This window comes from Dichomitus squalens, assembly GCF_000275845.1.
Source record: "Dichomitus squalens LYAD-421 SS1 unplaced genomic scaffold DICSQscaffold_5, whole genome shotgun sequence".
In the NCBI taxonomy this organism is placed as follows: Eukaryota; Fungi; Basidiomycota; class Agaricomycetes; order Polyporales; family Polyporaceae; genus Dichomitus; species Dichomitus squalens.
The window spans coordinates 1,385,257-1,411,251 of NW_006766887.1; the positions used below are offsets into that span (position 1 = coordinate 1,385,257).

The 25,995-nt window shown below is 56.3% G+C and overlaps 8 protein-coding genes across 8 annotated transcripts; 4 read left to right on the top strand and 4 right to left on the bottom strand.

The window, feature by feature from the left end:
• Nucleotides 1-175: 175 nt before the first annotated feature.
• On the top strand, nucleotides 176-2,348 carry DICSQDRAFT_101293 (uncharacterized protein; the record flags this gene model as incomplete). Its single annotated transcript, XM_007363145.1, has 6 exons — nucleotides 176-292; nucleotides 416-669; nucleotides 730-1,324; nucleotides 1,385-1,547; nucleotides 1,598-1,893; nucleotides 2,055-2,348. 6 exons carry the CDS (start codon nucleotides 176-178, stop codon nucleotides 2,346-2,348), a joined length of 1,719 nt encoding a protein of 572 aa, XP_007363207.1.
• Nucleotides 2,349-2,847: 499 nt separating this feature from the next.
• Nucleotides 2,848-3,668, bottom strand: DICSQDRAFT_134050 (uncharacterized protein). Its single transcript, XM_007363146.1, has one exon. It carries the CDS (start codon nucleotides 3,650-3,652, stop codon nucleotides 3,041-3,043), a length of 612 nt encoding a protein of 203 aa, XP_007363208.1. The 5' UTR covers nucleotides 3,653-3,668; the 3' UTR covers nucleotides 2,848-3,040.
• A 2,888-nt stretch (nucleotides 3,669-6,556) lies between these two features.
• Nucleotides 6,557-7,370, bottom strand: DICSQDRAFT_134051 (uncharacterized protein). The gene is made up of 2 exons (XM_007363147.1): nucleotides 7,096-7,370; nucleotides 6,557-6,883 (listed from the first exon to the last, which is right to left on the bottom strand). Exons 1-2 carry the CDS (start codon nucleotides 7,299-7,301, stop codon nucleotides 6,814-6,816), a joined length of 276 nt encoding a protein of 91 aa, XP_007363209.1. The 5' UTR covers nucleotides 7,302-7,370; the 3' UTR covers nucleotides 6,557-6,813.
• Nucleotides 7,371-7,491: 121 nt separating this feature from the next.
• Nucleotides 7,492-10,623, top strand: DICSQDRAFT_54246 (uncharacterized protein; the record flags this gene model as incomplete). The annotated part of the gene is made up of 12 exons (XM_007363148.1): nucleotides 7,492-7,808; nucleotides 7,893-7,998; nucleotides 8,052-8,141; nucleotides 8,215-8,561; nucleotides 8,617-8,716; nucleotides 8,787-9,065; nucleotides 9,124-9,274; nucleotides 9,339-9,483; nucleotides 9,624-9,770; nucleotides 9,837-10,002; nucleotides 10,063-10,453; nucleotides 10,517-10,623. The coding sequence occupies 12 exons, from the start codon at nucleotides 7,492-7,494 to the stop codon at nucleotides 10,621-10,623; spliced, it is 2,346 nt and encodes a 781-aa protein (XP_007363210.1).
• A 594-nt stretch (nucleotides 10,624-11,217) lies between these two features.
• Nucleotides 11,218-13,149, top strand: DICSQDRAFT_178829 (uncharacterized protein; the record flags this gene model as incomplete). The annotated part of the gene is made up of 1 exon (XM_007363149.1): nucleotides 11,218-13,149. The coding sequence occupies exon 1, from the start codon at nucleotides 11,266-11,268 to the stop codon at nucleotides 13,147-13,149; it is 1,884 nt and encodes a 627-aa protein (XP_007363211.1). The 5' UTR covers nucleotides 11,218-11,265.
• Nucleotides 13,150-13,168: 19 nt separating this feature from the next.
• DICSQDRAFT_134054 (methylenetetrahydrofolate reduct) lies at nucleotides 13,169-16,355 on the bottom strand. The gene is made up of 7 exons (XM_007363150.1): nucleotides 16,185-16,355; nucleotides 16,048-16,118; nucleotides 15,860-15,992; nucleotides 14,765-15,400; nucleotides 14,252-14,695; nucleotides 13,968-14,186; nucleotides 13,169-13,906 (listed from the first exon to the last, which is right to left on the bottom strand). The coding sequence occupies exons 1-7, from the start codon at nucleotides 16,269-16,271 to the stop codon at nucleotides 13,682-13,684; spliced, it is 1,815 nt and encodes a 604-aa protein (XP_007363212.1). The 5' UTR covers nucleotides 16,272-16,355; the 3' UTR covers nucleotides 13,169-13,681.
• A 1,574-nt stretch (nucleotides 16,356-17,929) lies between these two features.
• DICSQDRAFT_145041 (tRNA pseudouridine synthase) lies at nucleotides 17,930-20,163 on the top strand (the record flags this gene model as incomplete). The annotated part of the gene is made up of 9 exons (XM_007363151.1): nucleotides 17,930-18,363; nucleotides 18,426-18,525; nucleotides 18,583-18,735; nucleotides 18,796-18,827; nucleotides 18,883-19,207; nucleotides 19,263-19,340; nucleotides 19,454-19,519; nucleotides 19,589-19,824; nucleotides 19,896-20,163. 9 exons carry the CDS (start codon nucleotides 17,930-17,932, stop codon nucleotides 20,161-20,163), a joined length of 1,692 nt encoding a protein of 563 aa, XP_007363213.1.
• A 2,728-nt stretch (nucleotides 20,164-22,891) lies between these two features.
• DICSQDRAFT_53756 (cytochrome P450) lies at nucleotides 22,892-25,232 on the bottom strand (the record flags this gene model as incomplete). The annotated part of the gene is made up of 12 exons (XM_007363152.1): nucleotides 22,892-23,043; nucleotides 23,097-23,125; nucleotides 23,191-23,223; nucleotides 23,281-23,536; nucleotides 23,637-23,851; nucleotides 23,905-23,979; nucleotides 24,027-24,281; nucleotides 24,353-24,525; nucleotides 24,596-24,731; nucleotides 24,792-24,883; nucleotides 24,946-25,043; nucleotides 25,100-25,232. 12 exons carry the CDS (start codon nucleotides 25,230-25,232, stop codon nucleotides 22,892-22,894), a joined length of 1,647 nt encoding a protein of 548 aa, XP_007363214.1.
• Between the last annotated feature and the right edge of the window lie 763 nt (nucleotides 25,233-25,995).

Below are 25,995 nucleotides of genomic sequence, written 5' to 3' on the forward strand. Positions count from 1 at the left end.
CCAAGTTGCGTGCGGGATAGACACTTCCTTTCAGGCGAGGCGGCGTAGTATACCAACAAGCTCTCGTGCATCATATGCATTGGTCAATGCGACGCAATGCACGCGTTTATGCTGATAGCAATAGAGCACAGCCGGTCTTCCTCGTCTTATATAGATCGAGATGCATGGACGGGGAATGACAGCCAACACCTACTATTCCTACCAACACAACCTCAAGACGTTCTTTCCGACACATTCTTCGAACATGACAGCTCCCCTTGAACGCGGCAAAGCATGCTCTCGATGCAGGTTAGTTTTTCTTAGGACATCCACAATTATCCCTGTGTTGACCTGCGACTTGTACAGGCGACGTAAGATGGTGTGTATTGGGTCCGAATGGACTTCCGCAGACACTGAATCTCAGCCTTTGTGACAGCGTTGCGATGGACAGCGTCCGGCATGCGGCCAATGTGTGCGTTCCGAACGTGCGGAGGATTGTGAGTATCTCGACGGACCAGGACCAACGCAGAATCAACTCCTCGAAGGCGAAATCGCACGTCTCGAAGGGCAAATCGCTCGGCTCTCAGCGGGATCGGCGCCGGTGACACTGCACGATCCTTACGCCGCCTGGTATCAGGCGCAACGGAACGCCCAAACCCAGCAGAACGCGAACGATCCCACGCGCACCTTGTATGTCTATTATCCTTCGTCGTGAGAGACAGCGCTAACAGCTGTGTTTCGATGCTATAGGATCCAACATTTTGTTAGGCATGCGACTGAGTTCGGGTTCTTCTTGGACATCTCTCGCTTCTTGGACAAGGTTTTCACGCATTCACCGAGCCGTAGTCAGAGCATGGGGATCCTTCTGAAAGTCATCTATCTCATTGGGGCAAAGCTTTCCAATGTTCCACAGATGCTGGCTCAGGAGCAGGCGTACCTCACTCGTGCCCTTCAAGTCCTTCCGACGGCGCTCCCCGAAGATCCCCGTAGTGCAATCTACGTCATGCAAGCGGAGGTCCTTCTGGCCAATTACTTCTTCAACAACAATCGCCAGCTTGAAGGGGTTTACCATACAAATGCTGCGGTATCTATCGCCATGGCTTCCAAGCTGCACATCATTCGCTCGGCTGGTCGCAGCAGGAGTGGCGACTCCTCAACATATCGACTTCCTCCTCCCGCTGATGCTCTTGAAGAAGGCGAACGTATCAACGGCTTCTGGACTGTATTCGTCATGGATCGCTGCTGGGCGGTCGCTTCAGGATCCACACCCGCTTTCACGGACGACGAAGCCTCAGGCACTCAAATCGATACGCCATGGCCTATGGAATTGTCTAGATATCAAAGCGTGAGTGCTGCATTGGGATAGTGTCCTGAAATTGCACTGATCACTAAGTCTGTATTGCAGCATCCTTTGCCGTCCGACCTCCGTACAAGGAACACAGTGAGATCCTTCATCGCGGGTAGCGACAGCGATGCGAACATGGCAGGCCAGAGCCTTCTGGCGATTCACGCGAAAGCGGCGATATTGTATGAGAGCGCGGCACGGCTTGCCTCGCGGTACAATCCCTGTAAGACCATCAAACGATCCGCGTGCGACGATGGCTGATATTCTGCCGAGACGAATTAGCATCTCAAGCGAGCTTCTTGTCCCTGGACAACCGCATCGAGCGCTTCAAGCAGGCCTTGCCTCGGATCGAGCAGTTCGACCCCTCGCGTGCAGACTTCGTCCGACAAGCGTTACTCACCCACACGCTAGCGCACTGCGCAACCATTCAGTTACACACGCCGCTCGTCCAGCAGGGGGTTACCGCGAACAGCCGCACCTGTCAAGCCGCACATGCTGCAGTGAGGAACTTGAATTCGCGTCACGTCAGCAGTGCTCCCATCCTGTACTGTGTGAACCCGTTCAATGGGGTAGGTCCAGTCTTCCCAGCCCTACCCGCATTCGCTCGCAGAGCAGTACCTTTCATCATTGCGAATTTTCTTACCATTGCCATCTCCTACCATGTGCCCTGCTGCGATCGCCTGCCTACGATCAAGTCCCACGTGTACTAACTCCTGCTTGCTCTAAATAGATCTTATGGCCGTCGGTGGCTAGGGTGCTCTCCCAGGGGATCTCAACTGCAAGACGTCAGAGGGCCGCAGGTGCCTCGGGGTCCTCGCAGGGCATGCCGGACGAAGGCACGCTCCAGTCAGACTTCCAGAGGGTGGTGGCTGTCATGAACCAGAACGCGGCATTCTCCCCGTTGATGAGTATGTCTTGGACACTGCTTCTTTGTGATGATCGAATGATACATTGCTCATGCCCATCTGTTCTCTGCTCGACAGGTACACAGGTTGGGACACTTCTCCCAGCGCGCTCGTCTTGAACTGGAGCAAGTCCCACATAGACATATCCGCGCCAACGCGATCATCGTTATCGAAGGATAATCCATACTGCCTCCGCCTTCACTGGCGGCAGTGCTATATCCTTGAGTTCGACTGACATTTTCCTCTGCTTCCTCGCTATGTTTCCCCACATATCTATCCATTCTTGACTCACGTCCGATCTATATATTGATCCACTGTAGACTATTGATGCCCTGCATCCCTATAGCTCCCTATTCGTATTGGCCTTTTCTTGGTACGTGCATTGGCCTCGGCTTCGGACAACCTCTTTCCTGGTGTATCGATGTATACATTCGTAGACGTCTCAGTTTTGATCAGATGCTCATCATGTAATCATATCTAGACCTACTGTATCTTACTACTATATCATAGAACCGCTTGCGTTTTCACTGCACTCGATCGTACATAAGAACAGCCCGGTGTACAGCATCGACCACTGGAAACAGGCATACGTCATGTCGTGGGCACATTATGTATACCGGTCATCATCTTATCCACACTCGTTCATTGTCTCACTGCTCCGCGTCTGTATATGGTACATGTGGTACAAGATCGAGAACTGTATGTTGATCTGTATATGCCATCATAAGAGCCCGCTCTAGCGCGTCGGGCAGAGCCGCCCACATGCAAACGAACATCTGAGCATCCCTTGTATCCTCCGTGGTCGGCGAATCTACGCTCGAAGCTTCGTGAAGATGCTCCGCAACGGCACAGGCATCCTGCTACCGCTCGAGCCGCCGTTCTTCTGCGATGCCATCGTCCCGGCGGCCACGGGCGCCCCTCCGCAGGCAGCTGCAGGCCTCAGCTGCGTGGCCGACGAGACGCTCACTGTCGCCCGCCGGGCGGCGTTCTCGTCCCCTTTGCGCTTCGGGGTGCTTGGGGCCGAGACCGTCCTGAGCACGTGCTGGACGACGTTCTCCTTGCCCCCGGGCGTCCCTGCGCCGGGACCCGGACGCCGAACAGACTCGGGGGACACTGCAGGGGCGCCCTTGCGCGCGGTGGTCCGTGCCGGGGTCGGCTTGACGGGGCTCCGGGGACTCGCGGAGGGCGGCTTGCGCTCCGGGGGCGCGTTCTGCCGCACGCTGACCGTCTTGAGCGGGGCGCGACGCTCGTCCGCGCTCTTCTTGGGCGGGGCGGGCATCCTGGAGTACGGCGACTGCAGCGAGGGGGCGCCCACGACGGCGCCGCCCGGGCCTGAACCCACGATGAGCTTCGGGGACACGGGCTGGCGGGCGGACAGGGGGCGGCGGCACGCCAGGGCGCGGACGGCCGGATGCCGAGCCATCGTCGTCGCCGGCGACTTTGCGGGCGGGCTTGTCTCGTTGGGGGGCGCGGTCCGGACGGGAGGAGGGGCGGATCGGTGAGAAGTCGTCGTCGCTCGCGCTGTGCCAGCCGGCAGGGTGGTCGTAGTGGTGGTGGCGGCGGCGGCGGCGGCAGGCGGGGCAGTGGTTCGCTCTTCGGGACCGGAGTCGTCGGAAAGATGGGCCATGCGCAGCGGAGAGCTCTTGTGGGGAGTCGAGGGCAGCATCGGGAAGCGTCTCAGCATGGAGAGGACGTCCGTATCAGAATGATGCTTGGACGGCGCCGCTGGACGGTCCGCGGGCTCGTCGTTGCTGGACGCGATGTACTCGTAGAGGCTGGGCACAGCCGAGAACCGGACGCTCTTCTTCTCCTTCAGAATGCCTCGCACCGGGGTTCTTGCGCTGGAGGCGGTGCTCGACGGACGCAAGCTGGGTGGCGTGAAGAAGGAGCTGTCCACGGACACGGGCGCGGACAACGGAACGGACGCGGGGATCTCGAAGGGAACGGGCTCGTCGAACTGGTCGAGCAGGCGGTCGACGTTACGACCGACAGATGCGCCACAAGGCTTGTCAACGTGGACGAGTCGCTCCGCGTCCCCCGGAACGAGCTGGGAGTCACCATCGGGTGCCTGGATAATGACGGTCTTGCGCCACATCTGCTTCACGGACGCTGGGGTCTGCACTGGCTGGCATTCGTCGCTGGCGTCCGGTTTGCTCTCGCCGCCCTCGAACACCGGCGAACACGGAACCATCGTGTCTTTGACAGACGTCTCCATTACGAGAGAGTTTATTGCCGTATATGCGACCTCCCCTGCCGATAACGGAAGCGGAGAGATCTCTGGGCTAGGCCCTCTGCTCGCGTGCCAGTCGACAACGAGCCCGTGGACGAAGCCCCACTCGTCGTCGTCTGCATCAGGAAGCTGTGCGGACGCCGCCATCCCCCACCGCACCGTCTCTAGCTCGAGGCTCGGCAGGGGATGAGACGGCGGGCGGCGAAACTCAATCTCCGTCGGCGTGAACGGCGGCGGCGGGACGAGAGCCTTCAGGTTGCTGCACATCGCAGAGAGGCCCATGTCGCCCCTGGAGGGCGAGCCAGAAGGGAAGGCCGGGGACGTTGGGGAGAAGCCCGTGGACGAACAGCCTAGGAACACTGACGGGATGTCGGGGTAGGAGTCGCTGTCCGCGCGCCCGGACACGTCCGGCGTCTGCGGGTGGTGGCCCAAGGACAGCGTGGGGGGTGGCTTCTTTCCGCGGCGCACAGCGAGGGGGAGTTCTTGATGCGGGCCCACGTTGTGCGATGGCTCGGCGGAGGGCAAGAGGGCCGCAGTTGAGCTCGAAACCATGATTGTGGGAACTAGAAGCAAGCCCCCGGGACCGTCGGTGCGGGGCGCGGGTTCCGCAGAATTGTCGGGCGCTGAGGGCGATGCGCGGGTTGCAGAGCTTGTAGAGTCTGCAGCATTATTGCGGGACAAGCCAACCATGGTCAAGGCGGTGTGCGGTACCGTCGCGGGTACGTTCCTGATGGTGGGACGACCACAGCCGGCATCGATGAACGGATTGGGCTGTGTGCAGCATGTACGGTTCGGAGAAGTTGAATCTCCACCCGCGATGACAATCGACGACCTGCTTGGTGAGATTTCTGCATCTTTGCCGTGTCCGCTCATCAGATGTTTAGGGGTACCGGCGATGGTCTAGTAATATTCGCATTCGCATTAATTTGAGAGAGCGGATTGCCTCCTGAGAATCAATCACTTACTACCCACAAGTTCTCTAGTATCTTCTCCTTCATTACATTTTCTAGGAAACGACCTGTGGGGGTAGCGACTTCCGAGTCCCGAGTATCATCAACTTTGCGCTTGACTGGGGTCTGCAACATCCCGGCAGGGCCCCCGGGCGATCGGAGGTGGTTGAAGAAGACACGGGCATTGAACTGGTCGGGGAACGGTGGGACTTCATCGAAAAACTGTGAGCTGCTTGAGGTTGAAGAGAAACTGAGACGAGTGGACAGGATGCTTTCTGAACCGCAGGAAGAGAGGATTGCTTGGAGATCCAGAGACGCGGTGGAGGGTCCGGAAATGATACGCTCCTGTGGCGGACTGAAGGCCGTGCCAGTTGTCATCGCCGTGGGCAGTGAGGTTGTGTCGAGAGACCTGGAGACATAGCCAGAGAGAGGACGGACAAGGCTGGCAGACCGACGGCGCGGCTGACGTCCGGAACGAGTGGCTAACGTGCGCTGCGGGGCCGAGTTGAACAGCCGAGGACGGGGCCAGATCGCCGCACATGGGCACGGACTCCACGCTCCCAACGCTGGCATCTCACTTGCGCTCTCAGTGAACCCCCCGCGTAGTCCTCGTCGGATGCGAGGAGCTGTACTTTGGCCGTCTACGAGTCACTCGATGAGGTCGGCTAAGAACTGCGTCTACATAACGGGTTCCAACGAACGTACATACCTGCCTGCATGCCCGACACGCGGTAGTGTTCCCATAAACAAACGTGAGCAATCTGTGCATCGCAGATCTACACTTCCATGGCATTGCTTGGCTCGGCGGAGGAGGTCGCCCGAGATCCTCACGTCGAGAAGGCGGCGTGCGACCTGACCAGGGCCAGCATTCAACTGAGCAGGTACCGACAGAGAGACTGCGCGGGTCTGATCATCTGGAATGCACTGTGTAAGTAGGGCTGGTTCAAGGGGAACACCGGGGCTGTGTCGCAGTATGAGATCCAAGGAACCCGAGGGCGTCGTGGCGTGGACGAGCCCTGTTGACGCTCGCAGTCGGGTATCGCGTCGCTTCGGGGCTCGCCAACGCAACGCTCGACCCCCGACCTTCCCGCCCCCCGCTTCCGCTTCCTCACCCTCACCTCGCCGTCGTCCCCCTCTTCCTGGCAAGGTCACCGCGCCCTCTCACCTCCCTTCTGTCTACGCTCTGTGCCTGCCCGACAGACGAGTCCAAGGAACACCGGCCTCTGTAACTTATTCCTTCTCTGGAAAATTGACACCGGTCTGCAGCGCCTCCGTACCTCGCACGGTCCGACTCCTCGTCCTCCCACTGTTCTGTCTGCTGGTCCATCCAAACTATCGTTATCGCCTGTTCTTCTCGCATACCCCCTTCGCCTGCTCTTCTCGCTATATCTGCAGGCCTACGTGTTATATGCTCTCCGGCTCGCTTGGTCGCTTGAAATAACTTATCCATCTCGTTCGCACACATTCTTCTTTGGTGAGTTCTGTACTCCCTCGCCTCCTCATTCCTTTGCACACTCCGTCCTCGTTATTCTTGTGATGACCACTTCTATATATTTGCACGTCAGACTGAGTGTCCCATTTGGGGCGCGTTCGATGCCAAATTCGCATATCTGATCCCAACACCACCTGCTCGCCGTCCAGTTCTGAAGTTTGTACGAGACGCTGACACGCCTTCCTCCTTCGCAGTGTAACGCTTCACTACGGAAAGGCCCGGGAATAATCCACGCTTCATGTGAGTGCCCCAATCCTGCGTATTGGCGGTGGGACGCGCTTTTGGGAAGGTCGCACGCCGGTTGAGGCACAACTGCAAGCTTTACCATCTGTATGCTCGACGAGCAGGTCGACAGGTGGGCGTACTGTTCCCGTGCGCGCTCCCCGTCAGCCATCGCCATCTTCGCCATCCTCTGCTACACCATGAAATCTTTCCCTCCCAATACTCGGGCTCTGTACCGCTTCGGTGTGCCACCGTCTGCCGGATGCTTTCTCCTGCGCTGAAGCTTGTATTGACACGAAGTGCCTTCGTCCTTCGCTTGTAGACACACCCTAATTGCATCCACCCCCACAACCCGCCCGCCCGTCGAAATGTCCTCTTACTCCCTCGACGAGGGCGGCTCGCGCCTTCCAGCCACGCCTACGCTCTCGGCGCCCCCATCAACGAACGGTAAGGCGGGGGGCAGCAGGGCCGGGCTGGTGCCCACAAACAACGTGACGACGAAGGAGGGGATCACGGTGCGGACGAGGATCGAGCCGAGCCTGGCGGTCGAGGACGTCATCCGGCAGCTGTGCATCAGCCTCAAGCTCAAGGACCCGCCCGCGATGTACGCGCTACGGGACGAGAACGACGAGCTGGTGACGAACGATAACATGCGCAAGAAGATCAAGGGGAAGGTGAACCTCAAGTGAGTGGCTCCTCCCGCCGGCTGTCGTCCGGACATCCGTGTCCCGTGTGTGCTCCTGCCTATATGTGTTCTTGCGCCGCGCAGGCTCGTGAACGCCCCAGCCATCGAGGCCGCGGAGATCGTGGAGAAGCTGTCCCAGCGGGATGCGAGGCTCGGTCTCGCGCTCACGTCCTTGCGAAAGCTGATACGAGTACGTACTGCGCTTCTGTCATGGTCGTGGAGGGACACTGAACCCCACCGAAGGAAGAGCAGTTCGCCAACGAGTTCCTCCAACGAGACGGCCTGCACGAGCTCATCGACGTCATCAACAGTTCTCACGGGAACATCCTCGCTGTCAGTGCTCGGTCCCGCTGCTGCTGCCGTCACGTCGATAGCGAAACTGACTGACGTCCGTGCACCATATCAGTACGCCCTCACTGCCATGCAGAACCTGATGGAGCTCGACTACGGCTGGGCGAACCTCGACAGCTCGTTCATATTGAAGGTCGTGCAGATCCTGTCGTCCGAGCAGTCGCCCATCAACGTCTGCCGTCCGGCGACGGCGATCCTCAAGAAGCTCGTAGAAGCGGACCCAAGTAGCGCGTCCGGAGTCCACGCGCCGAGCACGAGCAGGGGTCCTCCGTCACCTCCGCCTGGGTCCGTGTACAGGTACGGTTTTGACGTCGTGTTCGAGCAGATACGCAAGGAACGGCGGCTGCTAGAGACCGTTGTGAGTCGATTGGGCAGCGCGGACACGACTATGGCGCTCTACAGGTCCGTCGTCGCGATTTGTAGCCGTGTGTGCGACAGATGTTCACATCCGTGGTAGCATGATGTTGATCAATTCGTTGCTGGCGCATGCGAGCGACCCTCGGTGGGACGAGTTCATAGCCGAGCTGGAGCGACTCAATGTCCGCAAAGCAGTCATCGTGCGTGCATCGTCTCTCCCGAAACCGAGACCTTCCGCCTTGCAGCCGTTGACGTCGTTCTTTGCTGCAGCGACTCATGTCATCGCATACCATCGAGGATCTCACGTCGTGCATCCTGGACTTCCAGGCGAACGTGGTCCGAGTGACGTTCCGGAAGAAGACGACGCTCGTCGAGCCCGACTTCGAGCCTCTGCAGAGCGCCGCCCTGCAGTTCATCTGGGAGAGGAGCCGCCTTCAGGAGGACCGCGAGGACGCGCTCACGATGGTCAAGTGGCGGAAGCTCGGATTCGAGACGGAAGACATCGGCCACGAGTTCAGGGAAGTCGGCGTGCTTGGGCTGGATTGCTTGGTAGGTCGTTCGCTAAAGGCTAGAGAGGGCACGGCGCGGATGCTGAAGTGCTGCCTAGACATACTTCGTGGAAAGGGATTTCGACTATTGGGCGAAGATAGTCCAGGAGCAGCTGAGCCGACCCGAGGAGCGGCGATGTCCGATCGCGAAGGCGTCGAACGAGGTGGTCGACTTGCTCTCGGAGCACTGGGCTATTTACGAGCCAGGATGTGCGATTTTCTGTTCGATTTCATCACCGCTTTGGCGCGTCATTAATATCTTCGGGCCGCGCAGATTCGACGTCGACGACGTTCCAGCCGTTCTTCCTCAACTTCTACAAAGTGCATTCGTTGGCTCTCCAATTCTTCCTGCGCATGTGGAACGAGAGCGGGGCATCCATTGGCGACTTCCCTCGGCTCGTCGCCCTGACCCGAAGCCAGTGCGTGTTCTATTTCCTTCTGCCGCTCGACTACCATCGTTGTTGCCATCCGATTCCTTGTATCAATGTCCTCTCTCGTGCTTCCCTTCCTGTTCGGGGTGCGCTTGATTGGTGGAATACTTATTAGTCCGTGTGTCCAGAGTAAAGGTGGCGCTGAAGCGAGAGAACATCCGCCCGTGGCATGAGGTCGAGCAGGAGTTCCTCGAGTGCGAGTACCGCGCCGTCCGCGACCGTCAGATGCAGGAGCTTGAGATGGAGGACGACATCATGAGCAAGGTGCCCATCCGGTGCGTATCTGCGTGCAGAGCCTATTTTTCGGCGGCTGTACTGACGACTTGCGTTGCATCCTCTAGCAACCTCCGTGCCAAGCTGTACAAGGAGTCTTTCGAGTTCGTCCGTCAGCAGCGCATCCACTGTTTGCTGGAGGGTGCGTGGTTCATGAATGGCATCCCCTTGGCCACCACTGTGCCTCGAGACACGCTCAAACGGCCAACACGTCCGTGGAGATTCCTCCGGCTGGTATGTCGTCCTCATTGGTACCTATGTTGGTCGCGTTCCTGACTATATGCGCTTTTACAGGATGCTGGCTTGAAGTACCTCCATTATGTCGACAGTGCCGTCAAATTTCCCGTTCGGAAAGGTTTAGAAGACCTCCCAGAACGCATTGAGATCGCTATGATCAGTGAGGTTGCGACCGGGACCTGCGCACCTTTCCCACATATCCGCGGCGACCAGACCGATGTCCCGCTAGGAGCGAACTCACCCCTCCTCGCATCCAGCCTGTCCTTCTCCCTCCTCAGCACAAGCGGCGGCTCGCTCGCAGATCAGATCGCCCCAGATCAGGCGCGGTGGGCAGACTGGACGGACGGCCTCAACATGCTCCGGCGAGACGGCGGCCACGTCGCGTCGCAGGAGACGGAGCTCTTCGTCCAGGCGTTGACGGAGATTGGGCTCAAGATCAAGCTGCTCGGTTCGTCTTCTTCGTCTGCTGTCTTCCATTCCAGGTTTGGATGCTGACTGCGCCGTGTTACAGACCTCTCAGGGGAAAAGGTCGAGATACCGAGCGGCCTCGTGGCTGGCCCGCCGCCCATGAACAGCGATTTCTTCTTCTCAGACTTGTCGTATGATCCTCAGGCATGACATCTTTCTTCCCCGTGCGAAGCCTGATTTGCCGCCTTCTACTGACATCCCTTGCTTCGTCTCATCCGCCACATACACCCATCCCCTACTACTCCCCTATTTACGGCGCTGTTGACCCCAGTGCGCATCCTGATCATAGCTGTGTATATAGTTGCGCGCGACGAATGCGATATTGATGTATGTAGTACCCCGTCATATCACTTGTTGTCAGACACCAGTGCGCCCGGACTATCACAGACTGATAGGGTGGAATGTGGACCAAAGGAAAATTTGGCTGGTGTTTGCGTGGATAGTTTCTATTGTGGCGGGTGCCAGAGACCCTGATCAATCTTTAATGCGGTCGGTGAAGGGATTCTTGCAGTAGGCGAAGGAAAAAAAGGCGTTCGGACTTGTCAGGGTGTGGGTAGTATAGAGTGAATTCTATATTCGACATGGTGGTGGTGGCGGCGGTCGAGCATCTACTTAGGAGCACGTGACAGTGTATTGGGATGCCGGCAATCACCGGTTGCACACGCCCTGCGCAGTACTAAACACATTCCGATGATATAAGACATGTCTGCTTTCTGATTCTCCGTGCGCCATGTCCGTAAGACTCGGTACGCTAGGTTGCTACGCGACACTCGCTGACGAATCTTGCACAGAATGAGCTACTACAGTAGCACTGACGCACCTCGGGGAGGTGCGTTCCTCGGTGACTCGAATACTTACAGAGGACACTCGGACGACCTTCCATATCCCGACTACGCCGACGTCCTTTCAATTCAGGATCGTCATTGCCTTTCGGGTCTGTCCCCGCCTCAGACGAGAGCGTGGACGCTCCTCAGGATTGAGCGATACAGAGCATGCATCCTGGCTCTCTGTTCTATTCACAACCTCGCGACCCCGCTACACACCTCCCTTCCCACAGAGATATTGGTCTATGTCTTCACGCAAATCCGACCGACAAGCCGGAAAGACATCGGTCTGGCACATGTCTGTCGTCTCTGGCGTTCTGTGCTAATGCGGACGTCCGTGTTCTGGGCAAGTTTGTTGGAAATGAAGATAGACGTCTCTTCAGTCTCCGACAATACCGTGCTATCAACACTATTGAAGAGGTCATCCCCACGTAGCCTCAGTCTCTACGTATCCGAGTTCCCACCTCTCTTATACGATATCCTGCACCCTCATTTTTCACGTCTTACGCACTTCAAGGCGAGGATATCGCTTGACAACCTACCGGAACTGTACGAAGCCCTCAACACTGGAATGCCTACCCTCCAAGCCCTCGAGATTGGCCTTTCTCAGCATGGAGCGGAGTTAGCCAGATCACTAAGGGAGGCGCGAACCACGAACCCCGATGTGGTCCCTCAGCTCGAAAGGGCTAACGTGCCCTGCCTGCGTACGTTGGTCATCCCTGGCTTCCTTTTCACCAACTCTTCTGCTCTTCCTTCTCTTCGCAGCCTGAACCTGAGCAACTGCAGCTGCCATTTTTGCAAGTGCCGGTTCAGTCCCCGTCTAACCGTTCTCTTACGAGCCCTCGAGCAGGCCGCCAACCTGCGGAGCTTGACATTCCAGCGATGCCTTTTGCATAACACGGAATTCAATGGAGAGCGCCCAATCGTCGCACTGCCGCATCTGGAGAACTTTGCAGCTTGGGAGACCGTCTTCGTTCTGCGCGAAGTTGTAGCCGTCATCTCGCCTCCGCCTACTGTATCGTTGCAGCTCCGTGTATGGCCCGGGAGCGACAGTCTCTCATTTTCTCACTGGCTTCGCCCCCACGCAGGCTACCGGGCGATTCTATCTTCTGTCGATGCAGTACATATCAAGGCCACCTGCGTTGGGTCCCAGACGTCCTCATTCGTCATTCGCAGTTATACCGGGAGTGACATACGGCTCTCTATCAACGTTCCCGGGCAGAATGCCATGGTGCGCTCGATGGTGGCCAATGGCGTGCCGCTCGTAGAAGAGGTGATAAGTCTCTTCGGATCGGCTCCGGTTAACAAGCTCGTCGTGGAAGTCATCGACGGCGTCCCAAGGCACACGGTCCTCGGTGTACCGGACTGGGTGACGCTATTCACCGCGTTCCCTGGCATAGTGACCGTGGAGGCCGCATTCCGCCATTACTGCTCATCGAGCCCCTCGTTACTGCGGCAAACACAGGCCACTGCCGATTGCGTGTTCGATGGCGCACATTGGCAAGGACTGGTGTGGCCTTTGGGCAAGGCCAACCCCATCGCGCCTCCGATGTGTCCATCGCTCCAGCGACTCGAGATTACAATAGAGGAGGACCGCATGATCTCCCAATTCTACCGTATCCTTGGCGGAGTCCTCAGAATTCGATTCGAGGCATTCGGGTATCGACTTGCGCACCTTGCGCTACGCGTCCGACCTGAACGCTGTCATGCTCAACGAATACAAAGTCTAGCAGCATCGGACTCGACCCGAACATATCCGGAGGAGCTACTCAGGCCGTTCGTAGAAGACCTTCAGGTCAGCATGCAGCGTTCAGGGGATTCGTATAGCCGTAGCAGCACGCAGGGGGAGTAGTAGATTCATGATGATTCGTGTTACATTTGACCCGTAGAGCATGGTCATGCGTTCGATGAGATAAAAGCAATAAAATACATGCAGTTGGATGCAGAATGTCCCTACAACAGCGATATAACGATAGTCCCAACCAAAAAGGTCACCGCTGTAGGATGGGATGGGTCGAGAGGATGAGCTCCCGATGATGCAGTTGATGCAATTGTGATGAGATGTATGTACACATGTTGGATGTCGATGCGGGGAGTGGGATGCTGGGATGCGAATGCAACGTGACGACTGATGCGTGAAAGCTACAAATAGATTGAGTCGGGCAGGAGGCCGATGAGTATGTGAGTATCATTGACGTTTCAACAGAGCGGAGAGGGGGGGAGAAGGACAGTGGGGGTTGAACCCGGTGACGATGCTTGGAAAAAATAGAGCAAGCCAACCGTGGGCTGGCAGTCCAGTGAACTGCCATGTTTCCAGACGCGCCGCGAAGGCAGAGATTGAGAGGAAAAGGATAGTAAAGATGTCCAGAGGCGCGATGGTGCACCTAGTTTGCGGTCCCGTTGGCGGTACCGTTAGTAGCGGTGTGCTTGGCTGCGTACTCGGCGCCAGCCTTGAAGAACGGCTCGAAGATGGCGTCGGGCTTCTTGTAGTCGTTATGGACGACGTTTACGAGGTAGTATGTGCTCATCATCTCGTCAATCAGCTGCCGCGAGGATGAGTCGGGTTCATAGAACTGTGCCCACTGACGGCCGAGCTCGTATGCCTCGTCCTGGAACCAGTCAGTTGATCAAGATCAAGATCATGACAGGCGACACGCGCAGACGGCTCACCTTCCACGCCATAAAGCTGATAGCTTCGACTATGGTCGGCTGGACGATCTCTTTGCCTGGGAACACACCCCAAGTAACAGCGTTGGGTCCCTCAGAGTGGGTGTTGGTACGGAGGTCGCCCCGAGCGTTGATCACGTAGTATGTGATGTTGATGTCGCGCTCGATGTGCGGGATGAGTAGTTCCAGCAACTCTGGAGGCACGAAGAACTCAAGATACGCCTATACATGCGCCCCAGATGAGCGATCCAAGCGAATAGCAAAACATTGACAATAAATGATGATACCTTCTGGTAGACATAGCCATTCGCGGGTCCCCATCCGTGCACACGGTCGTCGCTCCTCGCGCCGTCGACGGCAGGCTGCGAATTGATGGTGAGGAAGCCGAGCTCGTTCAGCTTCGCAAGCTGCTGCGCAATGATCGTCGTCTCACTCGACGGCGCCGTGTCCGACCAAGGGAGCGCTGAGAGCTGCCCGAGACAGAACTTGGTGAAGAGCGCGCGGATCTGCTCGACGGTCGTCGGCGTGTCCCAGAGCTTGAGTGCGTCCTCCTTAGACTGCTTGATCCAGATGCCGTACCCGTCGAGCTCACCGTACGCGGGCGAGCGCGAGTCTCCGAAACGACCGTTCGGGTACTCGTCCCAGTTCTCCGTGCGGGAGAGGTAGGAACGGGTGCGATTCGCCCAGAAGATCGGGCGGATGTTCTCCGTTCGACGGTTGGGGGTGAGCGACTGAATGCATGAAGAGCAGTCAGATAAAAGTCGTCGCTTTGAGTGAGAGTGTTCGGCTTTGGGACGCACCTGCCTCCAGGGAAGGGGCTTGACGACTTCAACGCGGGGAACAAGGTTGAGCTCTTCCAACAGCAACCTGCAGCCCTTCTCAAGGTTCATGGTATAGAAGTGGAGGCCCTTGATGCCTATGTCCGCAGCGAGGATCTGCCTACACATTTTGGCGACAAGCTTCGTGCCAAGCTCCCTAACTTTCTCATCGTTATTCTTGTGCGGCTCCAGCTCGTCCAAGAAAAATTGCGGGACCGTGATCTTGGCCAATTGCGTCGCCTTCTGGAAACCGTTCCACGTCTGGATCGGCATAATCCCGGGAACGATGGGCACGGTGATACCGGCAGCCCGGGCGGCTTTGACCCAAGCGACGAACATGTTGATGTCGTAGAACATCTGCGTAAAGATGAAGTTCGCGCCGGCGTCGACCTTGTCTTTGAGGTATTGCATCTCGCGCGCAGCCTCAGCCGGGGGTAGCGTCTGGGTCTGTGGGTATCCCGCTACCGCGACATCGAAGTAGTCGTCATACTCGGCGCGGATGTACCGCACGAGATCGACGCCGTAGGAGAAGCCTCCCTCGACGGCCTCCCACTCCTTGCCGACTGGTGGGTCACCGCGTAGCGCAAGGACGTTACGGCATCCATGCTGCTTCGCTTCCTGTATCATGGAAGGCCATGAGAACCGTTCACAAGGCAGAGAGCACGGGAGATGGGAGCGGAGCTCCGGCGGGATGAACTACAGTGAATCAGGAACGTCCGACGCATAGTCTTCGCTTTGGTATACTAGTCCGAGAGCGCGTCGGTCGCACGCGCCCATTGACCGGTGCGATAAGTGCGCCAGACAGGGGATGGTCTATGGGGCTTGCTGGGCTCATTCAATCTTCGGACGTTCGGCGATTCAAGAGCAGCATGTAGGAGGAAACTGAGGTCTGAGAACCTCCTAGCTCTGAAGGAGACGTCTTCAAGAGCTTGAGCTATTGCAACGGAACGGTTGGATCAAGAACTAGGAGCAAGATGTATGCGCCTAGAGCATGCATTCCAAGCATACCGGGATTGACAAGCAGGAGTATGGGGTAACATATGGGGAGTGAATTCAGATGCTCTTTAGACAACTCACCCTCAGTGCAGTGTCCACCTTCTCCTTCGGCATGCCCGTGCAGGTGAGATGCATACACGTCTCGATACCAATCAGCTTCTGGCACGTCTTGACAAGCTCTGACGTGAGCTCCGACGACCGTCCTCCCGCGTTCCTGCGCAGAGTCAAAACGCACATCCTCGATTTTCAATATCGACTGCCCTGCTCACCATGTGATGTCAACGAACTCAGGGCCCAGTGCGCGCATGCGCTCGATACGGTCCAAAAGGTTTTGGAGACCCTACGATAGAACGAGCCTGGGTGAATCATATTGCACATGAGGCTAGCGGCGGCCGCGAGCACTGACCTGCGCCGTGCGGGGTGGGAAATATTCGAAAGACCACCAAATGCGGTCCTCCTTGGCGGCCTGCTCGATTTTGTGGCTGATCTTCATGACTGGTCGTAAATTCTAGAAAAGGAGTATTATAGTGTCTATGTATCTTTTGAGGGAGAGGCGAGGGCACCGAGACGAGGGACAGAAGAGAAGAGCGGGAGAGGGTAGACAAAATCGTGCGAGGCCATCTTCGGCTACTGCATTAAAGTGCTCCGATAGACGCCCATAGAACCCTTGCGCGCTCACCGCTCGACCATCTCAATTCATGCCCCTCCACCTTCTCCAACCCCGACCGCATATCTTCTGCCGAGATCATCCTTGGGCCCCTGCTTCTAGCGTAACAAGGAGTGAGGGAGGTGGTCTTTCTGACCGGTCGTTTGTCTGCTGGTACATGTCGTTCAGGGGCGGCCGTTCGTGTAATGGATTTATTGGCCACGGTCTCTCGTACGACTCGGTCGCTTCATGGGAGGGCAGGCAAGACTGGCAAGTGCAACATGCTTCGCTTCCCTACCTGGGTGAGTCTGCCGATGTCAACGACATGAGCAGATCACCGCATGGTGGACACGAAGATGGTCCTTTCCCTACCTCTATCGACAGCCGAACGTATGACCATTGCCCCTGCGGAGCGCAACGTGCTGCGTCGTTTCGTATTGGTTTGGGGTTACTGTCTATGCAAATATGTGCGTCCGTCTGCGAATGCTCCCGGAACGAAGTCTCCGCGTTCCCACTGCCTTCTGAATTCAGTGGGCGCAAAATACACCGCATGCCGACTATGGGAACAACATCCCGGCGTCAAATGAAACGCACCCAGCTGCGGTCAATTAGGCAGCGAGTTCACAATTCCACGCAACTGGCTGCGTAGCCACGCATGCACGCAGTCGCGCGTTCGCTTTCGCAGTTACAACACAAGCGTGCAGTCGTGTAATCGCAGAGTCGGGTAAGCGACGCTAAGGATCCTATTCTTGGTTCTCAGTGGCCCCTGCAACAAAGGTCTGTCCTTGCGCAATGTAGATCGACTATGGTCCACAATCTGCCATTGATGAAGTTCTCATTGCGCTCAAAATGAGTCTACTGAAGGGGTTTGCAGGATCCATAGACTTGAGCCATGCCCTTCGTCGAACTCCTGCAGGAGGGCGCTCCAGTTACAACTTACAATAGACGCGCAGTTACACGACTGCATGGCTGCGTATGTACACACAGAGCTTGGCGAGCTTCGCCATCAATCGACTGCGTGAATACGTGGTTACGCAGCCTGCTACATAGTCAGTTGCGTGAAATCGTAAACGTTCTCCAATTAGGAGTCATATGGGCCTCTCAAGCATTCGACGTTTGAAGCCGAGGCGACGAGTTGCCGAGGACCTCGCCTGCATCCCGGTGATGGATCATGCTATCGCTGGGGAGATTGCAACAGGGCTGCATTTTCTGTCCGTACGAACTCTGTAGATGCATGGATATGGCAGTCTGTTCCACGTCGTTTCGGTTGAACTTGAACGTCGCGTCGATTCGAGTGTGGCAGACCGAGGGAACACCAGATACAGAAGTTCTGGTAGACGCTCAGCCACTCCCCGTCGCGCATGCTGAGGCAGCTGAGCAGGCTTCTGGTCACCAGACTCCAGTTTCTCACCTCTGCTCGCTATCTGGAGCGTAGCTCATACGCAGTCCATCTAAGGCTCCAACTTGACCGAACGCTCCGCAGAGTAGTGACCTCCAGCGCGATCATGGATGTAGACTCTACGGGTACAAAGGACCCGCCACCCGCAACGACCCCGAGCCTCAAGAGACCCCAGGAGGAAGTGCTCGAGGAGGTGAACGGCGCATCCAAACGCCAAAGGCCTGACGATCCTAAGGCGGTTGAAGTGGATCAAGGTGAGGGCGAGGGCGAGGGGGGCGGTGAAGCGGCAGAGGCGAGTACCCAAGGTGCGAAGGGTAAGGAGAAGGGAAAGGGGAAGAAAGATGGCGGCAGGAACAAAAGACAACGGGGCAAGAAGGGCGAGGAGACTGCCTATGAGCGGACCAGGAGAAGAGGGACTCGGCCGGAAGGCGAAGCGGCCCCTACGACAGAGGATGGCGAGCCGAAAGCACCTCGTCTGCCAAAACGGCAGTGCGCGCTGCTCATTGGGTTCTGCGGGGACGGATATAATGGAATGCAAATGTACGTTCTTACTATTGGTCCCTGTGAGATTGAGGATGTCTTCATTGTGCGCGGTGCTCCAGACAACCGGACCCGAAGCTACGCACCATCGAGGGTGTGCTCTTCGATGCACTCATAAAGGTCGGAGCTGTTTCAAAAGACAACTCAGACAACCCAACGAAGGTGCGCCAAGGAAAAGGAGCGTGTCAGTTGTCTTCTGACATAAAGACGCAACCTCAGGTAAAGCTCGGGAGGGCTGCGCGCACAGACGCGGGCGTGCACGCTGCGGGCAATGTCGTGTCTATGAAACTCATTAATGTCATTCCTGGCGTCCCCGACTTGGTCGCGAGGATCAACGAGGAGCTTCCGCCCGAGATCCGTTTATGGAGCATCGTACGTCTAGCATTCTGCTCCTTTGGCGAGTACCCTCAGCCGAAGTTCCCTGCCCCGCAGCTCCGGGTTCAGAACTCGTTCAACGCGCGAACGTCGGTCTTCGTCCCATATACTCACGCCCTCCCTCCGTTGACGCCGTATCTCCAGGACATGCGACAGCCGCAAGTACACCTACTTCTTCCCGTCATACCTCATGATCCCTCCAAAACCTGGCAGCGGCCTCTACAACACTCTCAAATCACAGGGTGCGGAGCCCCCTGCGCATCCATTCTGGGATCGGGTGGACGCCGAACAGCAGGCAAGCCCGCAGGATGACCTCCGGAGAAAACGCGCGTATCGGATCGCGCCTGAACAGCTCGCATCTCTTAGGGAGGCCGCGACGAAGTTTGAGGGATCGCACAACTTCCACAACTTCACCGTTGGGAGAGATTTCAGGGATAGAAGCTGTCAGCGATTCTTGAGATCTATTGAGGTATGTACTGTACTCACCTCACTTTTAGGCGCGACTTGAATGCGACACTACCTAGATTCTTGATCCTGCGGTATACGGAGATACTGAATGGATAGCAGTTCTTCTACACGGGCAGAGTTTTATGCTGCACCAAGTGAGTGGAGCAATTCGATCCTATTTGAATTGTCATACTCATCTCTATCCACAGATCGTGAGGCGCTCTCAGTTACTTTGGACCTGACAGACGTTCATCCCTCTTCTTGCCAGCGCAAAATGATCTCCGCCCTCGTACTATCGTGTCGAACGGGCACTCCGCCACATCTCATCGAAGAGGTGGGCTCAAACAGCTTGTCTCTTGTCTCTCAGGGCACCCAAAAGTGACATAGTATCTGCCGCTTGCAGATGTATGGGCCACGCCAGGTGTTCATACCTAAAATGCCCGCACTGGGTCTCTTGCTCGAATACCCGATCTTTGAGAGCTACAGCAAGCGTGTCGCGAGCGTGAACGAAAAGCTCCGGCCCGACGACCCCGAGTACCGTCCCTCGATCGATTTCGAGGCCCACCGAGAGCAGCTAGACGAGTTCAAGCAGAACCATATCTACTCGAAGATGCGTTCGATAGAGGATCAGTTCGGAATGTACGTTCCTCCGCCAGTATCGTATGAATGGAGAGCTCAGGCGGCGGCTGTCCACGTCTATTTGACAATAGCTTTGATGGCTGGATCCGGTCCATCGACGCATACGCAGGCCACGATCTTGAGTACCTGAACGCGAAGGGCGTCATACCTGCGTCGGCGGTGATCAAGCGCGGCGAGTACCGCCACAACCCGTTCCGGGAGAAGAAGCGCTTCGACGCGACGTCGTTCCCGGCGGGCAGCACAGGTGCGAACGCCGCGTCCGTTGAAGACGAGGAGGGTTCGGAGGAGGAGGAAGCGCTACCGCTCGACAAGGAGGAGCTTGCTGATCTGGAAGGGTAACGTTGGTCGACCTACGCGAAGTTATGCTGTGTGCGGAGGTTTGCAGCCGGAGTTGTATAGCTAACTTACAATTTAAGCTTAACACGTGTCGTTCGCCCGAAAACTCCCTCGCCCAGCCATTGCCGCTACCGGCTATATGATGACCGAGCCTGCAGACACGACGACTTGTGTTCTGGGCTGAGAGTCCAACGGGAAGTTCGTTGTATGGGCGACTTAAAACAGAGTCCCTTCGTCAAGGGGGGGGGGGGTATTCACTCCGCAGCCTGAGAGAGACTGCGACGTGGTTGTTTCCATTAGTTGCAAGATGTAAGTCGCATCTCTTCCCTGTCGACTAGGCCAAGGACGCGGATCATGATGCATGAATGCATAATGCCCGGCCCAGTAGCAGGGTCATGTACTCCACAGTGAAAGAATAACCGTATTTCTGTAACGCTTCCTCGACTACTGGGGACAGCTCCGGAAGGAAACATCGCTGGTCTTCGGAGGCAGACAACCGACGCAAGAGGGGCATCGCGGCGAAAAATGTCCTTCCTCGGCCAATATGAGTGCGGCGCGGAACCGACAAACAGATTGTCGACTGTTGCGAAGACATCGAGATTTGGTGATGTGCGTTTGGAAGGAGAAAGAGGGGGCTGCGCTGCGAATTGCAGCGACAGTCATAGCTCCTCACCTGAGCATGATTGTACCGCTTCTTGCCAGCCATCGATGCAGAGCATCTCCTCATATGTCCGCGACATGCGGACAATCGAGAGGGAATGAGACGAAGCCAAATGCTGCTTGAGAACGTCGATGAGCGGCTGTGCGCTGAGGCTACCTTGTCCGGGAATCGTGAGCGATACATCCGGAGGCAGGGTCAGATGGTTAAGGAAACCCGCCAGACTCAATCCGTCTGCGCAAAGTCGCATCGAGCAAAGCCTTGGGAGCGAGATGCTCCGAGATGGGGATGGAAGGGATGTAATATCGCCAGGGAGCCGAGGCAGCGCATGATCCAACTCAAGATGCTGAAGGCAAGACATTCTCTCGAGTGCTAGGAAGACCTCGTCGAAGTCACGAGGAGTAGACGGGGCGGAGGTAAGGAGGCATGAAGCATAAGTGTCGTAAAAGTTGCACACAGAACCGTATTGTCCCATTTCCATGTGATTTCGCGGATTTCCAGATGACGGGAAAGTGGATGGTGACCTTAGAAGAGAATAGAGGTTAGAGTCGCGTCTCGGAAACCATGTTAGTGAGAGTCAGGCAAGTGCCGGGTGCCTCGGAGCAATAGCTTGTCCAAGATCCCCGCAGGATGGGCGTTGGCCAGGATTTCACAGATATCAGTCGGATCGCCATTGACCTGAAACTCCTTCAAACGGCGATAGCTTAGGGCCAAATATCTTCAAGTACCCCACGAATACCTCCAGATTCCTGGAGGTTCGATATATGACAAATGCATATCCGGAGTGGCGCCTGTTAAGACCGATGGAGAAACTTCGTCGCCGATTGCTGCTCAGTCAGTATGAGATAACACCAAAGTCTTGGGCTGTCGTGAGCAATAATCCTCCATCTGTGGCACACGTGGGTAAACTTGAGCCAGGGATGAGCAGCTCCGAGCATTTCGCCTTGGAGATACGAGAGACGAACCGCTCCGAAGCTGCCCCGAGCCACGTGAGCGAAACCTCTCAAAAGGATCTCGTTTAGAAAACGAGATATCGAGGTCATATTGTTCAGGTGTCGCTTGAGCTCGACGATAGCCTTGTAGTGCTCCTCGATAGCCTCGTAGTGATCTTCGACAACCTTGCCAGCGCCCTCTGCCAGAGTGACCGCGCCAGCCGACATCTATTTCACCATTCAAAAAGACGTCAGACGTAGTGGCGAATTTACCGTGTTACGCACGTAAAAGAGGAGGTTCTGAAATCAATAGGGTTTCGGATGCCGTCGACGTCGCCCCAGAGGTTTGACAAAAGCAGTGTCTCAGCTACAATTTGGAAGGAATTTAGTGTCCTTTGACCGACCGTCACCGACATACCTGGGTGTCTAGGGACTGCGTCCAGAACCAATAATGGCCGGAAGGGTGTTGTTGCACTTACCATCGGATGTGACAAACATACGCAAATTCCGAGGAGTTGGCGCCTAGCCCCAGCGGCTAGCCGGACTCGACGTCCTGCCAGTGTTTTACTAACTTCTAGCAGCGGAACTCAGTCAATGAAATGCACCACAAACTTTGAGACGTCCATGAAATACCAAAATATCGGTTACGGCTCATAGTGTGAGAGTGGGAATACCAATACGACAAATGTCTCAGGAAGTGATTTGACTCGGATGCCGTCACGGGGAAGGAATTTCGCTCTTCGGTGTGGAAGCAAGGTATAGACATCCACGTTGAACTTTCCCTTACCAGATCTTCAAGATGCCAGCGTCTTTGCAATGATAGTCTGCAACAGAGCAGCTGTCAACAGTGGTACAGCCTACGCCTCACTGAAAGTGTGTTGCTGCCAGAACCCCTGCAATGTTACCAGGTGTTCCGGGAAGCTTGGAGCTTTGAGCGTGAAGCGTCGGAACAGAGGGCTCACATCATGATGTGGACAAGACTGAAATTCAATATTAAACATCTTGAGTCCGGTGAAAGCAACGAAATCTAGGCAGGAAAGCTGGTGACATCCGAGTAGTACTCCAGGTGACCATCAAGATGCCGCGACGAACGAGATTGTGCCTATGCAAGCCAACGCCTACGGAGGCAGACGTGGAATGATCAAGACCGGATTACCGAGACCTTGAGCGGCATCTCTGGCTTGCTGCTCTCCTTTCCAACGGTGGGATAAGCAACCCCTGCGTTGTTCCATACGATTTCCTTGTCGCTTAGCTCGAACTTGAAGTTCGCAACGAGCACCGAAAGTACGACCTCTAGGAGTGATGCGCGTGTCAGGGCCGATACTTGTCAAGTCGTATAGACTTACTGAGCTCAAGCTGGGCGTATTTGAAGCCGCTGTTCGAGTGTTGTTAGTCTGACAATCACTTGTCAACGCGGATACAACAGCAGACAACACGCACATGCAGGAGCGAAAACCGCCATGGAACGACATGCTGGTATCGTATACTCAATCAGCGAACGGCCGCTCATATCCAGTAGTGTCTCCTCACAGGTTCGAGTACACCCCGGGAATGCGAGCCTCTTCGACAGTCCGGGGAAGGGGCGAGAGGAAACGGTCCGGCTTCCACTCGTACGCATCCTCGCCCCAGATACTCTTGTTCGTATTGCATGCCCAGAGGTTTAGAACTGCGACTGTACCTTTCGGAACGGCGACCTCCGTAATGAGGGACCCATCCTCTCCTCGGATGGGCTCGTGTAGTGGTAAAACCGTGTCCACGGTCGGCCTGCAAATGATGTTGAGAATACCTCTGGGATGTTCCACAAATAGTGCAATCGATTGCGCACCGGCGAGCCAGACTCCTGACAGGTCCATAGCTACGGAGAATTGTGAGTAGAGACAAAGGACGCCGGGGAACGGAGACGTACAGTCGAAGAGTCTCGCGACAGACGGAATCCAAGAACGGCAGCTCGTTGAGCTGGTCATAGCTGATCTCCTCACCGGCCTGCGCTTCGAGGATTTCCTCGCGAAGTCTCTTCTGCACTGATGGATTTTCTGCCAAGAGATAGAGCAGCCGTGCAGTCGCGTTCGAAGTGGTATCCATCCCGGCAAGAATGAACGTTCTGCAGAGTGATGATCAGCAAAGGAGGCGACGGTCGTAAGGAGAATAGCCCACGAGATCTGCGCGGTCAACTCCTCATTCGACAGCTGCTCCTTCTGGGACGCCGCCATATTCGCCTTCACTGATTCGCTGTTTAGTAGTTCTAGACATGTGATGTATGGGGAATGCTATGTCACTTGCACAAAATACTCATGATATCTTTGCCTTGCGCGACCTGTTGCAACGTGGACCGATCACCCTCCTGTAGAGCAGCCCGTTTCTCGGCGATGATCTCCTCGGAACGCTTCCTCATCGTGCGAGTGATGTATCTCATACGTTGCACGCGCTTGCTCGGAAGTACGTCCGCGATCCAGTCAGCCCACTGGGGCGGCAACAGCTTGCTACCCAAGACCAGCACTGGAAAAGCGATCGATCTCCAAAGGGCTACCGCACTCAATGCGGAGCTATGACCCTGCAGTTAGTCAGGGTCGACTGGCACGATGCTGGAGTCTTTGCGACGTACAAGAACGACTTCACGGCCTCTGCGAAGTCGTTGTGGACATCTTCTACCAGCGGATCGAAGGAGTAGCCCAACGCGCCCTGGCCGACGAGTTCGAGCGCAGCCCGACCCATCCACCCTAAGATATCGATCTCCTTCGGATCATCCTGGATATCAGCGATGAGACCATCTCGGAGCTGTCATCAAGTCGCCATGATCAGCGGCGGGTTCTGTGACGCATATCCAAGGGCTGCGACGCCCGCGTACCTTGAAAGTGGTTTCATAAAAGACAGATGTGATGCTACGAAGATAGGCGATCGAGAATACCGGCGTGAGCATCTTGCGCTGCTTCCTGTGCTGAGCCCCTGCTGTTACTAGTAGCCCTGGTCCGAGCAACGAGAGACTAGATAGTCAATCAGTCGGCGTGGGTCAGGATTGGCCAGTAACCAACATTGTGACTCACTTCGCGACAGTGTTATTCTTCAGCCAAATGTCCTGATCTTTGATGGTGATGCTGTATAGAGCCTTCGGGTCGTAAACATGCAACCAAGGCCGCTATGTGAATAGCGTCCAGTGATCAGAAGCAGACTGTGGGCCAAACGCTCAACGTCACTTACGCCAAAGGGTCCAGTTATCTTGGATAGTGGACCATACGTCTCGGCAAGGTGGGCGACCCACTCATTGCTGTGCCTGCCCGAGAGCTGTTGTATATTTCCTGCAAGAATGGTCATGTGTGAGTTCAAGATGTGAGGAGAAGCGGGCAGGGTAAACCTTTGAGGAACGAAGGCGAAGGTGGGCCTGGCAGGTTTCGGAAGGGCGAAGCTGTGGAGAATTTCCGTACAGTCCATACCAGGACACTGCCTAGCAGGACACATGCGAAGATGAGAGAGCTATCCAACCCCATGGTGTAGCGTATGGTGATCCAAAGAGGTGAAGCGGCGATCAATATATACATTGGGACCGGTGCCGGGAGCGTGCGACCGGGTCGCGGTGCTGACGTGGGTCAGCGAAGTACACCAAGTGGAAGCGCAGGCACTATGGGGATTACAACGGCCAAAGTGGGTGGGAAGAGACTCATGACGAGGAGAGGAAATGTCAGCTCGGCGTCGATACTGATCCGGAGCGTCAGCGGCAGCTTCTGAACCTCGCGTTTGTACAGTACCCGGACGACCAGGATGTGTGGGAGCAGCGCTCGGCCGACAGCGTGTGGTGGAGTGCGAAGCGACCATGGAAGTCGGAAGAGGACGTGTTCCTGATGATGCGTAGTCTACATATGTGTGGGCTCCAGGCGTCCTTCGGGCCTCTATGCCTCTGCACTCAGTGTATCGCTGCGCCGCAGAAGTACAACGGCAGGATTGATGGGAACGATCGTCCATAGATATGGCCGCGGGGAGGAAACGAGCGCCGGAGGAAGAAGTCTAGATCAACAGGAAGCGTTAAAACGGATGGGAACGAGACACAGTCTACGATACATACTAAATGTAGGCTGAGGAGCGTTCGGCCAATGTATGCAAGCTGCAGCTCATTGCGCTGTAAGGCACGTAGCAGCGAGTAGTAGCCGACGTCCAAAGGTTCGGCTCCATGCAGAACTTCGCCGGAGGACAAACATCATGATACACGGCGACCTGCGAACACGGCGACAGAAGCGCAGTCTGCAGGACGGAAAA

What these genes read in the sequence shown, in the direction of transcription:
- DICSQDRAFT_134050 (XM_007363146.1), bottom strand. Translation starts at nt 3,652, where the DNA reads ATGGCTCGGCATCCGGCCGTCCGCGCCCTGGCGTGCCGCCGCCCCCTG.
- DICSQDRAFT_134051 (XM_007363147.1), bottom strand. Translation starts at nt 7,301, where the DNA reads ATGGCGATGGCTGACGGGGAGCGCGCACGGGAACAGTACGCCCACCTG. An exon ending in TTCCGTAGTGAAGCGTTACA is followed by an intron (nt 6,884 to 7,095) that starts CTGCGAAGGAGG and finishes TACAGAACTCAC; the next exon opens with CAAAGAAGAATGTGTGCGAA.
- DICSQDRAFT_134054 (XM_007363150.1), bottom strand. Translation starts at nt 16,271, where the DNA reads ATGAAGATCAGCCACAAAATCGAGCAGGCCGCCAAGGAGGACCGCATT. An exon ending in AGCCCCTTCCCTGGAGGCAG is followed by an intron (nt 14,696 to 14,764) that starts GTGCGTCCCAAA and finishes TCATGCATTCAG; the next exon opens with TCGCTCACCCCCAACCGTCG. An exon ending in TCAGCTTTATGGCGTGGAAG is followed by an intron (nt 13,907 to 13,967) that starts GTGAGCCGTCTG and finishes GACTGGTTCCAG; the next exon opens with GACGAGGCATACGAGCTCGG.